This window comes from Scyliorhinus canicula, chromosome 7 (genome assembly GCF_902713615.1).
Source record: "Scyliorhinus canicula chromosome 7, sScyCan1.1, whole genome shotgun sequence".
Lineage (NCBI taxonomy): Eukaryota > Metazoa > Chordata > Chondrichthyes > Carcharhiniformes > Scyliorhinidae > Scyliorhinus > Scyliorhinus canicula.
This window is the reverse complement of record NC_052152.1, coordinates 104,619,259-104,634,777: the sequence shown is the minus strand read 5'-3', so window position 1 is coordinate 104,634,777 and position 15,519 is coordinate 104,619,259. Positions and strand designations below refer to the sequence as shown.

General features: G+C 44.1%; 1 protein-coding gene across 2 annotated transcripts in view; it reads left to right on the top strand.

Moving 5' to 3' along the window:
- serpine3 (serpin peptidase inhibitor, clade E (nexin, plasminogen activator inhibitor type 1), member 3) overlaps window positions 1–15,519 on the top strand; it is a 43,883-nt gene that overhangs the window by 22,410 nt on the left and 5,954 nt on the right. For both annotated transcript variants that reach the window (XM_038802591.1, XM_038802590.1), the window contains exons 5-8: window positions 10,354–10,552; window positions 12,124–12,224; window positions 12,741–12,827; window positions 13,466–13,549. In XM_038802591.1, the coding sequence (XP_038658519.1) occupies window positions 10,354–10,552; window positions 12,124–12,224; window positions 12,741–12,827; window positions 13,466–13,549 (471 nt within the window). The remainder of the gene's footprint in view (window positions 1–10,353; window positions 10,553–12,123; window positions 12,225–12,740; window positions 12,828–13,465; window positions 13,550–15,519) is intronic.

Here is a 15,519-nt window from a genome sequence, read left to right as displayed (position 1 = left end):
TTGTGTGTTTTATCTCACCCCAGTTCAACTGAATGTTCCTGAACCAGTCATGCCCTAGTAGACTAGGCCTCATGCCTTTCACTACTAGGAGCTAATCTATTGATTCTTGGCTGTTATATGCACTGTCTACCTCTATCGCTCTAAGCAATGGTATAGTCTTGCCGGCGTAAGTCTCAAGGTTAATTCCTGCCCGCGTAAGGGTTTGTGCCTGCTTAGAGCCCCAAATCTACACGAAGGTCTTCTCACTGATTACCAATACAGAGGCTCCAGTGTACACCTCCGCTGTAGCATAAATAGGCTCTGTACGCCCCTCGCACACATTAAACATGTTGCAATATTGCTCCTCTGCTTGGTCTGAGCTATCCAAGAAATGCGCCGTTGACTGAAGCTTCCTTACATCTGAAGTTCCCTGCTCAGCCTTTGACTGCTAAATGCCTCTTATTGGTGGACTGCTGACAAAGAACAGCCATAAAATTACAATGATATGCATAGTGTGACCCTCCACACATAAAGCACTCCATTGTCTTCATCTTTTACTTGCAGATTATTTTTTCTAATTGATGCAGGGCACCTGCCTATGTGCTGCCAATGGCCTTCTGAACATCTTTTGCATTATTGGCAGCCATTTCCATGCCCTGAGACATTTCTAGAGCCAACAAGTGTGGCTTCTCCCAGCAAACGTTGGTGAATGTGGTCCTTGTAAATGCCAAAAACTAGACTGTCCCGAAGCATGTCTTCCAACTCTCCCCCAAACTCGCAGTGTTCAGAGAGCAGGCGCAATTCAGCAACAAAGGTAGCTACAGACTTCAGTCTTTCACAAATGACTATAGAGTTTGTAACATTGTCCAATTACTGAGAGCTAAGGATTGTCTTGATTCTGAACGCGTGTAACTAAATCCTCAAAATGAAATGTCACCCAGTTTCCATAGTGTCGCTAAATTTTTCACCAGCTTGTAAGTCTTCCCCCACACACACTCAGGAGAATTGAATGCTTTCTAGCTTTGTGTGTGATCCCAGTTGCCACAACAAATTGTTGCAACCTTTCCACGAGGGCAAAATCTTTAAATCTACAGATGATACTAAGCTAGGGAGAATAGTGAATTGCGAGGATGAAGCTGAGCGACTTCAGAAGGCCACTGACAAGCTGGACAAATGGGCAGACGAGTTTCAATACAGAGAAATATTAGATAATGCATTTTGGGAGAAGAAACATGGGGAGTCGATACCAGTTCAATGGTACAACTTGGAGGGGAGTACAGGAGCAGAGGGACCTCGGGGTTAAAGTGCATAATTCTCTGAAGGTGGCCAGGCAAGTTGACACACTTGTTCAGAAGGCTGAAAGCATCCTTGGGTTTATAAATAGAGGCATAGAGTGTGAAAGCAAGGAAGTGATGCGACCACTCTGCAAATCATTGGTCAGGCCACATTTGGAATAGTGTGTTCAGTTCTGGGCACCTTACTTAAGGAAGGATGTTAAAGCCCAGGAGAGAATGCAGAGGAGAATTACTGGGATGAAACCGGAAATTAGGAATTTTAGATACAAGGAAAGATGAAAGAAATTGGGCTTGTTCTCCTTGGAGCAGAGAAGGTTTGCAAAATCATGAACAAATTTGACAGGGTAAGAAGGATATTCTGTTTCCACTACTTGGTAAGTCAGGTGAATTTCAAGATAGCCAGCAAGGGAGCTAGGAGTGAGATGAGAATTGTTGAGGTTTGGAATGCACTGCCTGGGAGAGTGGTGGAGGCGGATTCCATAGGAGATTTCAAAAGAGAGCTGGATATGTATTTGAAAAGTGATGAATTTAGAGGGCTATGGAGATAGGACTGGGGATTGGGACTGGCTAGGTAGCTCTTTTGGGAGTCGGTGCAGACACGATGGGCTGAAAGGCCTCTTTCCGTGCTGTAAAATTCCATGATTTAATGGTTCTATATTCAGTCCAGTTCTCGTTCTCTTCCATAAACTTAGCAAAAGCCCAAACATAGCCATGGTGCTGCTAATTTGTCTTCCGTTGGTAAACTTAGCAAAACTTTGTGTTGAATGTGCTGAGACTCAAATTATTTTTATTCTTGTCGCCAAAAGATGTGGTAACTTGACCATAAATAGTCGTCTAAATGCGATGTGAATAAAGTTAATCCTCTTAAATATATAAAAATAACAAAGTTTAAAATGCAGTATGGACTCAAAAGTGGGAGCAACTAACTAAACATCGAAATGAGGGTAGCATAAAAGAATTAGAACAGTTAAATATGAATATTCACAGAAAACAACTAATGACCTCACTGTAATTACTGATGACATCAGGAATAGGTTTAAATAAGAAGATGCATAATAATAATAAAAACACGAACAAATACAAAAACAGAAAATGCTGGAAAATCTCAGATTTGTGCTAGCACTTTGAGTCGGGATGACTCTTCATCAAAGCTTTGACAAAGTCAGCGGTCTCGTAATATTGGCTGTATTCTCTCTCCACAGGTGCTGTCAGACCCGTTGAGATTTTCCAGAATTTATGTTTTCATTAGAGGTTCCAGCATCTTCACTAATTTGTTTTTAACCTAGTGAAAATAATAATAACGAGGAAAAAGTGTGAATGATAGAACTGAAAGGAAAGGGAGAAGAGAAGCAAAAGTCAGCATTCAGACTCCAGAGCCAGCGCAATCAGTTGGATCATGGGCTTTAAAAGACATTTATTCACTTTTTAACATTTTACACACAAAACAAAAAACAGAAGCCCCCCCCCTCTCTACCAACCAACCCACCAATGAATCAAAGAATAACCCTCCACCATTCCTATCCCCCTCCCAAACCATTAGCCCCCTCCTTAGCAGCAGACGGTAACCAACTCTTCAAAATGAAGAATAAACAGACCCAATCTCTTGGAACCCCTCAATCATTCCCCTCAAGGTGAACTTCACCCTCGCAAGATGCAAAACTCCATCAGGTCCCGCAGCCACACTCAGGCACCACCCCAACAGGACCTGCTTACTGGCAATCAGCAAGGCGAAGTCTAAAACATCCACCGCCCCTCCAGTCTACAGTTCCGGCAGGTCCGACACCACAAATATGGCCGCCAGAGGGCTCCAGTTCCGACAGCACAAGTATGGCCCCGAGAGGGCTCCAAGTCCAAGTGAAAGATTGGCAACATGGTGCTGAAAAAAGACCTCCAAAATTTCTTCAACTTCGGGCAGGGCCAGAAGATATGTACATGGTTGGCCGGACTCCTCCCACACCGTTCACAACTGCCCTCCATCCCCGCAAACAACCGGCTCATCCTAGATGTCGTCAGGGCACCCTGTGCAACACGTTTCACTGTATTAGCCCCAGTCTTGTAAACATGGTTGAGGGACTCGCCCTCCCCAACACCTCACAACCCCACCTCCAGCACCACCCTCGGCTCCTCCTGCCACTTGGCCTTGACCACCTCTACCAACACCATATCCTCCTCCAGAATCCTCCCATAGACCGCCAAAATGAGCCCCCCCCCCCACCCCACCGCACCCCCACAAAAACCTCATCGCTGCCAACATCCTGTCGAACGAGGAGGGCAGTGTCACCGGAAACGTCCATTCGGTGCCCAGTGCGTTATCCATTTTCATCTTCCGTACCGCCGTCCGAATATCCTCAATCCCCACCAACTCATCCAATCCTGCCCTGTACGGCTCTTCCGCTGTGGGACACTCCAGCGGCTCTTCCGCTGTGGGACACTCCAGCGGCTCTTCCGCTGTGGGACACTCCAGCGGCTCTTCCGCTGTGGGACACTCCAGCGGCTCTTCCGCTGTGGGACACTCCAGCGGCTCTTCCGCTGTGGGACACTCCAGCGCCTCTTCCGCTGTGGGACACTCCAGCGGCTCCAAAAACTCCTTCATATCCAACTCATCCCTGAGGGCTCCGACCTTTACAACCTCTTATAAAACTCCTTAAATGCCCTACTAACCTGTTCCGGCACAACCAACATTCCCCTCACCCCATCCCGGACCTGATCAATCTCCTGGGAAGCCACCTGCCGGCAGAGCTGTCCCGCCAGCAAGTGACTGGCCTTCTCCCTATACTCGTGCACTACACCCTATACCCGCCTCACCTGATGTAGCGCTTTCCCTATAGACAAAAGGTCAAACTGCGTCTGCAATTCCTTTCTACAAGCCAAAAGTGGGATCCTCCGCCTACTCCCATCCACTTTGAAAATGTAATCTGCCATCCGCTGCCGCTCCTCTCTTTCCTCCCTGTCCATCTGTGCCTTAAACAAGATGATCACTCCCCTCACTACCGCCTTCAATGGCTTCCATACCACAGACGTCGAGACCTCTCCATTTTTAATGAACCCCACGTGCTCATCAATCACCTTTCCCATCCTCACACAAAAGGTCAGATCAGATCCGTGAGCAGCCCCACATCCAACCTCCACGCCGGTCTCTGGGCAAGCCCCTTCTCCAGGACCACATCCACCAAGTGCGGAGAATGATCTGAAGTAATGATCACAATTTTCCAGTTTTCCTCACCGCCGACAACAATGACTTCCCCAAATAAAGAAATCAATCCTTGAATATACATTATGTACTGGCGAGAAAAAGGAATAATCTCTACTCCCTGGATGCAAGAACCGCCATGGATCTGCTCTCCCCCATCTCCTTCATAAACGCTGCCAACACCCTTGCCCTACCCCAAAGAGGTCAACCAGTGCCGCTTAGATCGATTCATTTTTGGATGCAACGCGGTGTTTAAATACCCCCTAAAATTAACTGATGTGCGTCCAGGCTCGGTATGGCTGCCAACATCCTCTTCATAAACCCGACATCATCCCAATTTAGGACATGCACGCTAACCAACACCACCAACCTCCCCTCCAAAGCACCTGTTATTACAATGTATTTGCCTTCCTGATCTGCCACCACCTTCTCCATCTGAAACCTAACTGTCTTACCCCCCGGGCCCTGCTATCAAAGCCTGAGTGAAACACCTGATTCACCAACCCTTCCAAAGCCTTACCTGGTCCGTCACCCTCAGATGAGTCACCTACAGCAGCACCACATTAGCTCTCAAGCTCTTTAAATGCAAAAAGATTCTTGCCGGCTTCACCGGTGCACCCAACCCCCGCACGTTCCACATCACTATTCAGACTGGCGGTCTGTCAGCCCCCTTCCCCTCCTATCCTCCTAGCCATAACCACCCTGCGGGACATACCAGTCCTTTGGGCCTCACAAATGCCTCTGTCTCCTGAGCCGTCTCAAAGAAATGGTCCTTGGAGTCATAAGTAACTTTCAGCTTTGCCGGGTAGACCACACATTACTCATGTAATGCACTGCCTTCGTCCTATTAAAGGCCTTCTTGCCAGCTCCACTGTGACGCCCTGGTATCGACGAATATCGCTGCCTTCCCAACTCACCTCCTGATTCCGCTTGTCCCATCTCAAGACCTTCTTTATCTGATAGCTTTGAAACAGAGTATCACAGCTCTTGGTGGATCATTTGGTGGATATCTCCGAAAAGTTCTAAGTCGGCCTTGGGCCCTCCAGCCCCCCAGGCAATCCCACAATCCAAAGATTCTTCTTCCTTAACTGAGTGTTCTCTCAGTTCTCCACTTTAGCTCTCAGCCCTTTATTACTTTCCTCCATCTTCTGCAGGTCCTCTCCCATCGAGATGAGCTGGTCGTTGAGCCGCTTCAATGCCTCCTCCACCCCCTTTGACACCTCCTTGTTCCTGCACCATCTCCGATGTCTTTCCAAGTGTCTCCTTTGTCGGGGTCAGTGCACCTTCCACCAACTGTTTGAGTGTTCCCATCATCTCCTTCCCACGCTGCTCAAAATGTTTGGCAAATTATCGCTCAAACTCCACCGGCATCACCTCGGTCAGCGTGTCCACCGTAATGGGTGCAACCCCACCCGGCGAGCTCGATCCCTCCATCTTTCTTCCCACCTAACTCCACACTGAACTCAGGCCTGCAGGCAGACTAGCGCTCGGTCCTTTTTGCGCTGTATTCTTTGTTGGAATTTCAACCTCCTCTAACTCGTACAACTTTACTGAAGACAGCTCACATAAAAATTCTCCCCAAAACTGCATGAAAAAGGCCACATAAAGAACTCTAGTGAGAGCCACTCAATGTGCGTTTTCCATCTACCTACATGTTGCCACCAAAGTCCGGATCATGGGTTACCTGTCGATTGACACCAGTTAGCTGTCTCGCTCTCTATCCCGTGATACCTCACCCAAAAAAAATCTGTGTTTGTGGTCAAGATTAGTACTTGGGTTTGAGAGACTCAAATTAAAACGTGCATATTGGAAGACAGGAGCAGGAGTAGGCCACTCAGTCCTTTGTGCCTGCTCTGCCATTCACCTTGATCATGGTTAATCATCTACCTCAACATCATGTTCACACCCTCTCCCACATCTCTCGATGCCCTGAGTATCTTGAAATCTATCAATCGGTGTCTTGAATATACTCAATGACTGAGCTTCTGTAGCTTTATGAGGAAGAGAATTCCAAAGATTCACTTCAGAGTGAAAATATTCCTCCTGATCTCAATCCTAAATTTCTTGCTCCATATTCTGGCACTCAATCCCCATTTTAACCATGGGGAACATCCTTTCTGCATCTACCTGTAAAAGCCCCTTAAGAATTTTATAAGCTTCAGAGAGATCACCTCTCATTCTTCTGAACTCTGAGAATACAGGCCCAGTCTCCTCAATCACTCCTTAAAGGACAATGCCACCCTATCGGGAATCAAGTGTGGTGATCCTCCATCGCACTCCTTCTATGGTTAAGTATATACTTCCTTAGCTAAGGAGACCAAAATGTTCACAATACTCCAGATTGGGTCTAACCAAGGTTCTAATACAATTGCAGCCAGACAGCTTTACTCCTGTATTTAAATCCTCTTGTTATAAGGGCCAACATACCATTTACCTCCCCAATTGCTTTCTGCATCTGCATGTTAGCTTTCTGTGACTTATGAACAAGGACACCCAGGTCCCTTTGGACATCAACACTTCTCAATTTTTCACCATTTCCTCTTCATAAATCCATACTTACGGAGGGTTTTGTGGTCCGCTATTATGTTTCTTGCTAGTTTACATTCATATTCTAGCCTCCCTTTTTTTCAACAGTTTCCTGGTGGGGAGTTGGTGGCGCAGTAGTATTGTTACTGGACTAATAATCCAGAGACGCAGGGTTCAAATTGCACCATGGCAGATAGTAGAACTTAGACTCAATAAAAACATCTGCAATTAAAAGTCTAATGATGACCATGAAACCATTGTTGATTCGTCGTAAAATCCCGCCTGGTTCACCAATGTCCTTTCGGGAAGGAAATCTGCCGCCTTTACACTGGTTTGGCTTATATGGACTCCCCACCCACTGGTTTGGCTTATATGGACTCCCCACCCACAGCAATGTGGCTGCAAATGCCCGCTGAACTGGCCAAACAAGCCACTCCATTGTATTCAACTGCGACAAAGGAAACACAAAAGAATGAAACCAGATGGACACTCGACATAGGCACGGGAAATGACAACAGCAAACACGGCAAAGTTCTCTTTACTAACTCCTGGGGAATTGTGGCGGAATTGGGAGAGCTGTCTCACAGGCTCGTCAAGCAACAGCCAGACATAGTCATATTCACAAAATCATACCTTACATACAATGTCCCAGACACCACCATCACTATTCCTGGGGATGTCCGGTCTCAATGAGGCGTCAACCTGGTAAAGCTACAACACAGGACGACTTGCATGCAAACAACATGAGCAACAGTAAGAGCCAAGCGGTTCCACAACCAACAGAACAGATCTAAGCTCTGCAGTACTGCTACATCCAGTCGTCAGTGGTGGTGGACAATTAAATAGCTCACTCATCCTCAATGATGGAGGAGCCCAGCACATCAGTGGAAAAGACAAGCTAAAGCATTTGTAACAATCTTCAGTCAGAAGTGCCAAGTGGATGATTCATCTCAGTGTCCTCCAGAGGTCCTAAGCTCAACCATCTTCAGCCTCTTCATCAATGACCTTCCTTCCATCATAATGTCAGAAGTGGTGGTGTTTTCATAATGTTCAGCACCATTCGCAACTCTTCAGACACTGAAGCAATTCATTTCAAATACAGCAAGACATGGACAATACCCAGGCTTGGCTTACAAGTGGCATATAATACTTGTGCCACACAATGACCAGGCAATGACCATCAACAAAAAATCTAACCATCACTGAATCCCCTATTATCAACATCCTGAGGAATACCATTAACAGGAAACTGAACTGAACTGGCCATATGAATAATGTGGCTACCAGAGCAGGTCAAAGGCAAGGAATCCTGCAGTGAGCAACTCACCTCCTGACCCCCCTAAGACTGCCCACCATCTACAAAGCACAAGTCAGGAGTGTTAAGGAATACTCTCCACTGGCCTGGATGAGTGCAACTCCAACAACACTCACAAAGCCATCCAGGCCAAAGCATCCCACTTGATTGCTCCTCCTTCCACAAACATTCAATCCCTCCATCACCAATGAACAGTGGCAGCCGTGTGTATCTACAAGATGTACTTCAGTAACTCACAAAGGTTCCCGAGGGAACACCTTTCAAACCCATGACCACTACCATCTAAAAAGACGAGCAGGAAATATCCGAGATCACCACCACCTGGAAGTTCCCCTCCAAGTAATTCATCAGCCCAACTTGGTAAAATATCACCATTTCTTTATTCTCACTGGGGCAGCAACCTGGAACTCCCTTCGTAACAGCACCGTGGGTGTACCTACACCTTTGGATTGCAGCGATTCAAGAAGGCAGCTCGCCACCAGCTTCTGAAGAGCAACTAGGGATGGGCAATAAATGCTGGCCCAGTCAGCAATGCCCATATCCCACATGATTTTAAAAAGTCTTCCTTTGATAAATTCTAAATTGCTCCCAATCCTCAAGCTTGCTAAAATAAAAAAGTACTGTGGATGAAAATCGGAAATAAAAATTATGTTTTCCTGCAATCCAGCTAATTACACACCTTTTTTTAAAAAACAAAGTACTGAAATAATTTAGCTTTTTGCACACAGACCCTTACGGTAGATATTCACACACCAATAAACCAATGACTGTGTTATAATATCACTCTTTGCTTTCACTTTTCCTTCACTTAGCACCTGCCGATCCAAGTAGCTAACTGGCAAGGCTCTGTCGTCCCGATGTAAAGTTGGATAAATATTCCAATTAAAAAATAAATTCCACCGGCCATTCTAACACTTAGTTCAATCTTAGGTAATACTTTCCGAAGGAAAAAAAAGTTGGGACACTAGGACTGAAATGGTAAAGCAATGAGTAAGATGGTCACGTTCTGGCTAGAAAACATTTGGTTCAACCCATTTTTCAGACTTCCATTCACATCCTGAGCATTACTGTGGAACTATTACTAACGTGTTGAACCCTGTCACTATCTCTTATTTTCCAATTTCATCAGCTTCTATGTTAAACTTGACTAATTGCATACCTCCTTCAAACTTTGACTAATTGCATAACTCCTTCAAATGAGCCAGCACAAACACAATATGCTAAATAACCTGCCTCCCAGTCTGGTAGTTTTACATTTCTGCATGTGTGATTTCCTCATTTAGTTTCAGTATTCTGCAAGAAACCTTCTAGGTCTGTGTTCAGTGGTCCAATTTCTGCCTGATTAGTTGAAAAGACTCCACTGTCCCTTAATTTGTCCCAAATGATTCAGTATTGTACACATCACAGGAGAGAAAATATTCTTCCATTGTTTTTCAAGTCAGCAAGTTGCAGCTTGCTAAACCCACTTCCTGTGGGGATTATTCCAATAACAGTAACATGTGGAGTTGTAATCAGCACCTCCTCAGGCACAAGATTTCCATAAGGACTCTTATAGTTTCCATAGAACCACATAATTCCCAATGCAGAGGAGGTCATTTAGCCCATCGAGTCTGCACCGACACCCCACCTAGGCCCACTCCCCACCCTATCCCAATAACTTCTTATCTAATCTACAGATTTTTAGACACTAGGCAGCAATTTTAGCATGGCCAATCTACCTAACCGGCACATCTTTGGACTGTGGGAGAAAACTGGAGCACCCAGAGGAAACCCATGCAGACACAGGGAAAAAGTGCAAAATCCACACAGTGACTCAAAGCTGGAATTGAACCCGGGTCCCTGGCGCTGAGACAGCAGTGCTAACCAATGTGCCACTGTTCTGGCAAGTATATGGAGAACTGAAGATTTGAATTGGAGTTAGACTCTCTTCGACAACTCTTTACCACTTCCCTTAATCTAAAAACAAACGCAGATAACCTGAGTGTAAACTGACTTTATTGATATATCTTTTTGGTTAAGGGTGCTTTTAACACTGTCCCTAATTGCAGGCCAGATCAAGACTGGAGGCAATCAGAGGTTTATAGTGGTTGAACTCGGCTATCTAGAACATTCAGTGAGCATGCTTATCATCATTCCCAGTGAAAGAAAGAAACCCATTTCCTCCGTAGAGCCTCACATCACAGCTCACACACTTTCAACATGGACCAATATCATGAGAAGAATGAAAATGGAAGTTTTCTTACCCAAGTAAGTCTTCTCCGTATTATAGCTCTCAACGTGATCCTCAGTAGCCTCGATGCATTGCACCCTGTAATTGCAATTGCCGCCAGTGATGGATGAATGAACCGTATCAACTCCAGAAATCTATTTCCCCATCAAAATAAATCTAAATTCTTGCAGTGGCTGAGCCGTGAAGCATGACAACGCTTTTCAAACCATCTCCCAGCACACAATGGCAGACTTGTATAGCGTTAGGGACTTCAATTGGTTTTCAAATGTAGTACGTCTGCTGAATTAAGCCCCTGATGAGGTTCCAAATTGCAATGTCACTTCAGTACCTGACAGATCCAATTATGAAATAACGCATCATAAATATTGATTTTTTTTTTGCCTTTTGCATTATATTTAGGCTTCTGACTATTCAGTTCATTCAAAGTTATCTTTAATCAATTCTTTTTGTGCTTCAGATATAGCCGACTAGGCCGAAATATGCTTTAGCACTTGTTCCTGCTTTAGGAATTACAATGGCTAATTTGTGATAATTTTGGAGATTAATTCTCAGACAATATTGTAAAAATTGGCACAATACATCAACAAGATTCTGAGTATTGCAGTGGTTTTATTTAGCTTTTGTGAAGAGTAATATATTAATTTGTTCGTTACACCATAGATATGAAATTTAAATCTTTTCTAATCACAGATTTTACTCCATTTTTTTTTAGTTGATGTTAATCATTAGTAATGTGCTTTGGAATGGATTATTCTTCTGTTATTGTACAGGCATGGACAGTGACCTGATCTCCCACATTAGATGCAGTAGAGCCACTGGAATCTTAAGATCCAAGAGCCAGCAGGGACAAGGATGAATTTTTCACAGTCAGCAGGGGCGAGACTGGAATTCAGAGACTGCAATTTACTAACACCTAATTGTGAAGTGGCATTTTCATCTTCCTTTTGTCTATCCATCCAGCTTCACCATGTGCTCTTCAGTCCTGCAAAGAAATGTGCTCAAAGATCTCAAGATCAGTGGATTTTTCTCCCGCTCCATGGAGCGACTCATCACCTCGATCTCTTTCCAGTGCAGGAATCATGGCACACACATATTCTTTAACTATACTTAATTAGAATATCAGGAATCTTTGTTTGAGGATCCAAGGACATATTCCTCTTTCTCAGTTTTCTCATTTTACACGTTCTTGCCCCAGAGCATATGTCTCTTGTACTCAAAGCAGTTGGGGATAAAATGCACAGTCCCAGACTTAGTCCACCAGCAGAAGGTGAATATTAATGGCCAGGGTTTATCTAGTTTTCTCTCTCCCTGTAGGGAAGCATATCCACAGCAAAGTGTAGAGTAGGAAGTCAGTCAGATGAGAGGGATCAAAACCATACCTGACCACTCCATGATTGCACGCTCAATACAAATTTGCTTCAATTTCTAACCATTGAATTTTTAATCTGACAGGTTCAGACTGCCCACCCGGTTTATGCCACATCCCAACCTTGCGTTACTTTCCATTGAAAGTGTTTAAGTTAAAATTACTCGCACAGACTCGGAGAACATTAAACTGACTGCATCTTGTCCCACTTTTAACATGTAGATTTAAAGTGCAAAATACGTTTAACCTTAAGACGGTGCTGACCACTTTGGGAATCACTGACCTCTTCAGTCCCACGAAAGCAGACTTCAGTGGAATTTCTGGTAAGTCACATACATAAGGTTTATGTATCAGTGGGAAACATAATGATTTAATACCCGACTTCTTTTAATATTCCTGTATCGTAATTTAAACAATTTGGGCCTCCCCCATGTCAGAATTGATAATAGGCAAATAAATTATTCAGGTGTGAAATTTAAAAAAAAAATTTAGAGTACCCAATTTTTTTTTTCCAATGAGGGGGCAATTTAGCATGGGCAATTTACCTACCCTGCACATCTTTGGGTTGTGGGGGCAAAACCCACGCAGACACGAGGAGAACGTGCAAACTCCACACAGTGACCCAGGACCGTGATTCAACCCCGGGTCCTCGGCACCGTAGGCAGCAGTGCCACTGTGCCACCCCCTAGGTGTGAAACTTTAAGCATCCTTTCCAAAATGAATGAAAACACATCATTAGCAAACACCAATGAATGAAACCAAAAATCACACTCCATTTTTCAATGCAAAATGTCATTTTGAATGCTCGAGTAATAATCTCTGTTGCTTCATGATTTCAGAGCAGGAAAAACTGTTTGTTTCTGAAGCTATCCAGGAAGCAAAAATAGAAGTGACAGAGGATGGTACTGAGGCTGCAGCTGCTACAGGTAGTTACTGTTTTAAAGGAGATTCCCAGAGTACTGTGAACAATTTCCTGCCACACCACAAATCAAATGTTCACGCGAGATATATAAAAATAGCAAACCAGTTCCCTTACAGTGGGATGGCAGATGCATTGTTCAGAGATGAGGAGAAGCCTAATTATGTGATTTCCTGAAAGTGAGCATGTTAAGTTTTCCTTAAATCCATGCCATCAGCCGTGAGCAATACGCTTGCCCAAGTCAAAATCATTGGTTCAAGTCTCATTTCAGACACTGGAGCATCAAGTCCAGGCAGATGCTGTGGTGCTGCATTGTCAGAGATACCCTAATGCCCTTTCAGATGAACATAGAAAATTATGATCTCATGATCCCTTGATGCTATTGTGAAAAGCAGCAGAGTCACGACCCTCAAACAACAGTACTAAAATAGACAATCGGTCATTATCTCATTGTGCTGTTTGGAGCGTGTTGCTCTCTGCAAATTGGCTTTTTGTGGATTTTTTTTTAAGTGTTACTTTGAAAACAATGCAAATGTACAACTTGGGTATTAAATGCTACTTAAATGTTGTAGTTTTATTCCAAAGCCCTTTGAATGTACCCGGGTTTTACCATATATGTCGTAACTATATTCCATTCTGTTTTAGCCATGGTTTTACTGAAAAGGTCTCGGGCCCTTGCATTTAAGGCTGACAGGCCATTTTTCTTTCTACTGCGGCAAGCCAACACAGGTGATGACATTTATATTGCTTATTATGCACATTTTTGATTATACAACTAATCTTCATCTGGTGTCGTTCTTGTTCAAATTAGAATGTATTTTGCACAGTTATGCAAGTGCACAAACAGCAAAAATGAACATTGCAACCTCGCCCAATGCTACACAATGTGCTCAATTCTCAGTCAGTGGAAAGAAAGTCTATAGAACCACAGAAGCAATTAGTAGCAGGGCTATGTAAACTTTTGGTCAAAGGAGAGTTTTCAGGAGGGTTCCCTTTGAAAGAAGTGGAAAGGTTTGGGAAGAAATTTTCAGAACAATGAACTTAGGTGGCTTCAGGTATAGCTACCGATGGTGGGGCAAAGAGATGTACAACAGGTTACAGTTGAAAGATGCAGAGCTCTCAGGAGTGTTGTGGAGCTGGAGGAGGTAAGAGAGGGAGGGATTTAAACAAAAAAGGTAATATTACATTTGACACATTCAGGATTGAGTCAGTGAGTATAGGGTTGATGAGTGGATGAGACTTGGTCCAGGATAGGATATGAGCAACAAAGCTTTGGATGAGCTCAAGTTGATAGAGGACAGAAAGTGCAAGATGGGAGACCGGCCAGGAAAAGCACTGCAATAATCTAGTCTGGAGGTAATACGTTCAAGCAAGATGTTGACTGTTGTAAAATGCATAATGTGGGTAATTCTCAATGCAACATGACTCCAAGCTTTGCAAGTGGACCAATTATACAGGATGCAGGATGGAAATGAATACTGCTGTGCCATTTGGCATATGCTCTTGCTAAGCCAATCCTAGTATTGGTCATCTTCCAATGGCAATGGAATGAAATCCATCCACCATCTTGAAAATGTAGGTCTCCTTGATTCCCATCTTAATAAAAATCAGTGCGCCCTTCACATTTTCACATCTACATTACTTAACAGTCACGGGGCTGCGCGCTGGCGCAATGGTTAGCACTACTGCCTACGGCTCCGAGGACCCGGGGTTGATCCCGGCCTTGGATCACTGTCCGTCCATGTGGAGTTTGCACACTCTCCCTGTGCCTGCATGGGTTTCACTCCCACAACCCAAAGATGTGCAGGTTAGATGGATTGGCCACGCTAAATTGCCCCTTTGGGGAAAAAAAATAATAAATTTATTTTTAAAAGATTCACACAGCCCAGAAGGCCAGTTGGCTTCTGTAAGACTTATCAATTAGCTCTACCCAATGCCCTAACTTTCTTTTAGGTAGATATCCAATTCCCTTTTGAAAGTCACTTTTGCATCTTCCAGTATCCTTTGCAGGGAATGGATTTTAGATCAAAACACGCAAGAGAAAAAGAATTCTCATCTCCCAACTTTTTTGCCCATTATTTTAAACCTGCATCCTCTGATTACCTATCTTCTTGCCAGTGGAACACTCTCAAAACATGAACCCCACTAAATCGCCGCATAAAACTCCATTAGAACAATTCCAGATTCTCTGGTATCTCCACCTAACTAAAATCCCTTATTCCTAGTATCATTCTTATTAAAACGCCTCTGCATCCTCTCCAAGGCCTTGACATTGCTTCTAAAGTTCTGTGCCCAGAATTGGAAATCGTACTCTAGCTGATGCCCAATGATTTATAAAATGATGTGCCCTACTTATGGTATGTGGAGTACAACAATTCTCATGTTTTTTGAAGCTGTATCAGTTATATCTTACATACAGACTACAATCAAATTCAACAGTTCATCATTTGCAACTGCAGCTCAAAAATAACTACACATGAAACATTGGACTTAGGAACAGGAGTGTTTTAAACATTTGGCTCTTCAGGCTTGCTCTGCCACTTGATAAGATCATGGTTGATATGGTTGCAGTCTCAATTGCACTTTTCTATCTGCTCCCTAGAATGGGGCAGCACGGTAGCATAGTGGTTAGCATCAATGCTTCACAGCTCCAGGGTCCCAGGTTCGGTTCCCGGCTGGGTCACTGTCTGTGTGGAGTC